At 64.9% G+C, this 2,284-nt stretch overlaps 1 protein-coding gene across 1 annotated transcript in view; it reads left to right on the forward strand.

Moving 5' to 3' along the window:
- Nucleotides 1–496: 496 nt before the first annotated feature.
- Nucleotides 497–2,284, forward strand: part of LOC130587442 (collagen alpha-1(I) chain) — a gene marked incomplete at both ends in the record, with an annotated part of 16,366 nt that continues 14,578 nt past the window's right edge. The window contains 7 exons of the mRNA XM_057388417.1: nucleotides 497–589; nucleotides 832–885; nucleotides 1,364–1,417; nucleotides 1,543–1,596; nucleotides 1,706–1,759; nucleotides 1,879–1,932; nucleotides 2,038–2,199. Coding sequence (XP_057244400.1) covers nucleotides 497–589; nucleotides 832–885; nucleotides 1,364–1,417; nucleotides 1,543–1,596; nucleotides 1,706–1,759; nucleotides 1,879–1,932; nucleotides 2,038–2,199 — 525 coding nt within the window. The remainder of the gene's footprint in view (nucleotides 590–831; nucleotides 886–1,363; nucleotides 1,418–1,542; nucleotides 1,597–1,705; nucleotides 1,760–1,878; nucleotides 1,933–2,037; nucleotides 2,200–2,284) is intronic.

Consider the following 2,284-nt stretch of genomic DNA (forward strand, 5'->3'; position numbering starts at 1 on the left):
GATGGGGACAGGATTAGGGTGGCAATGGGGACAGGGAATGTATGGGAACAGAGACATGGTGTTGGGGTGGCAATGGAGACAGGCAATAGGGGAAAAACAATGGGACATGGCAATGGGGACAGGATGGCAATGGGGACAGTAATGGGATGGCAATGGGGACAAGGAATGGAGAGGGATGGGGTGGCAACGGTGACAGGGATGGGGGGTGATGGGGACAGGCATGGGGTGGCTTTGGGACAGTGATGGGGGTGATAGGGACAGGGATAGGGTGGCAATAGGGACAGGGATGGGATGGCAATGGTGACACAGATGGGGGGGCGATGGGGACAGGGTTGGGGTGGCAATAGGGAGGGGGTGGCAATAGGGACAGGGATGGGGTGGCAATGGGGACAGGCATGGGGTGGCTTTGGGACACTGATGGGGTGGAGGTGAGGAGGCAGCAGGGCCCAGTGGGTACAGCAGTGGGGTGGTGATGGTGACAGGTGACAGATGACAGGTGACAGGTGACAGGACACCCACTCACGACTCTCTCTGCTCTCTCCAGGGCCCCGCCGGTCCCCGCGGTCTCCCCGGCCCTCCCGGTGCTCCCGTGAGTGTCACCTCTCCTTGTTTTGGGGACAAACAGCCCCCAGGGCCCCTCTGGGGTGGTGGTGGGGACAGTCGGGGTGTGTCTCACCCATCCCGACACCTCCGGAAGCACGCGGGGACAACATCCTGGTGCCACCACAGGGGGTGGGGACAGCGCCACCGCCACTGGGGAATCCAGACCCAAACTTCTCACTTTCTGACCCATTTCTTTTTTTTTTCCTTTATTTTTTTTTTTCCCCACAGGGTCCTCAAGGTTTCCAAGGTCCCCCTGGTGAACCTGGAGAGCCCGGTGCTTCTGTGAGTGCTGTCACCTGCTGCTGCAGCCCTTGTCCCCTGGGGAAGGGGACAACGCTGCTGTGCCCAGCCTGGGCGGGTGGCAGGGTGACAGGGTGACAGGGGACACACAGGAGCCTGGCTGTGTCCTGGGTGACAGGGGACACACGGGAGCAGGGCATGGCTGTGTCCTGGGTGGGTGGCAGGGTGGCAGGGTGACAGGGGACACACGGGAGCAGGGCGTGGCTGTGTCCTGGAGAGGTGGCAGGGTGGCAGGGTGACAAGGGACACATGGGAGCAGGGCCTGGCTGTGCCCAGGGTGACAGGTGACACACCGTCCCTGTCCCTGGCTGTGCCCAGGGTGACAAGGGACACACGGGAGCAGGGCGTGGCTGTGTCCAGGGTGACAGGTGACACACGGGAGCCTGGCTCCGCCCTGAGCGGGTGACAAGGGACAGCTGTCACCCCCAGCCCCCTCATCCCTGCCCTCCCTCTCTCTTAGGGTCCCATGGGTCCCCGAGGTCCCGCTGGCCCCCCTGGCAAGAACGGAGATGACGTAAGTGGCCTGTCCATGGTGTCCCCTCCCCAGCCTGGCTCCTGGTGGCCCTGCCACCCCCATCCAGGTGACCAGGAGCTGCCAGACTCGGGGATGTGCCACCAACGCGCTGTCCTTGTCCCCAGGGTGAAGCTGGCAAGCCCGGCCGCCCCGGAGAACGGGGTCCCCCCGGCCCTCAGGTGAGACACACGAGGGGACACACCGCCAGCTGTCCCCTCCCTTGGGGACAYCATCTGGCGTGGGGACAGCCCTCCCGGCACCCCCGTCACCTCCTCCTGTTCCCCCCAGGGTGCCCGAGGTCTCCCCGGAACCGCCGGCCTGCCAGGCATGAAGGGACACCGAGTGAGTCCCCCTGTCCCGCGCTGGTGACATTCAGGGGACATTGAGGGACCCGTGTCCTCACCGAGGGTCCCCTCCTGACCCTCCCCCACCCCTCACCCCATTTCTGTCGCACCCCTCAGGGTTTCAGYGGTCTGGATGGTGCCAAGGGTGAGCCTGGACCTGCTGGCCCCAAGGTGAGGAGCGGTGGCAGTGCCACCCCCGCGTGCCGGCGATGTCCCCGCTGTCTGTCCCCGCTGTCCCCTCCCCCCTGCACGGGCTCACGGTGTCCTTCCTTTTAGGGAGAGCCCGGCAGCCCCGGAGAGAACGGAGCTCCTGGGCAGATGGTGAGTGCGGGACCTCGGGGAGGGGGTTTTTTGGGGACAGGGGACAGGCTGGGGGGTGACAGCAGAGGGGGACCCCGCTCGTGCTCGGGGATCCCCCCGGGAATGGGGCGGGAGGGGGCGAACCCCTCGGAAATCTGATGGGAACGGCTCAAAAAAGGACAAGTGACCACCCAGGTGACCCAAACATATCCTAAATGTGTCC

The sequence above is a fragment of the Malurus melanocephalus genome, unplaced genomic scaffold (assembly GCF_030028575.1).
Source record: "Malurus melanocephalus ecotype Western Australia unplaced genomic scaffold, MMel_1.1 scaffold_1912, whole genome shotgun sequence".
Classification (NCBI taxonomy): Eukaryota; Metazoa; Chordata; class Aves; order Passeriformes; family Maluridae; genus Malurus; species Malurus melanocephalus.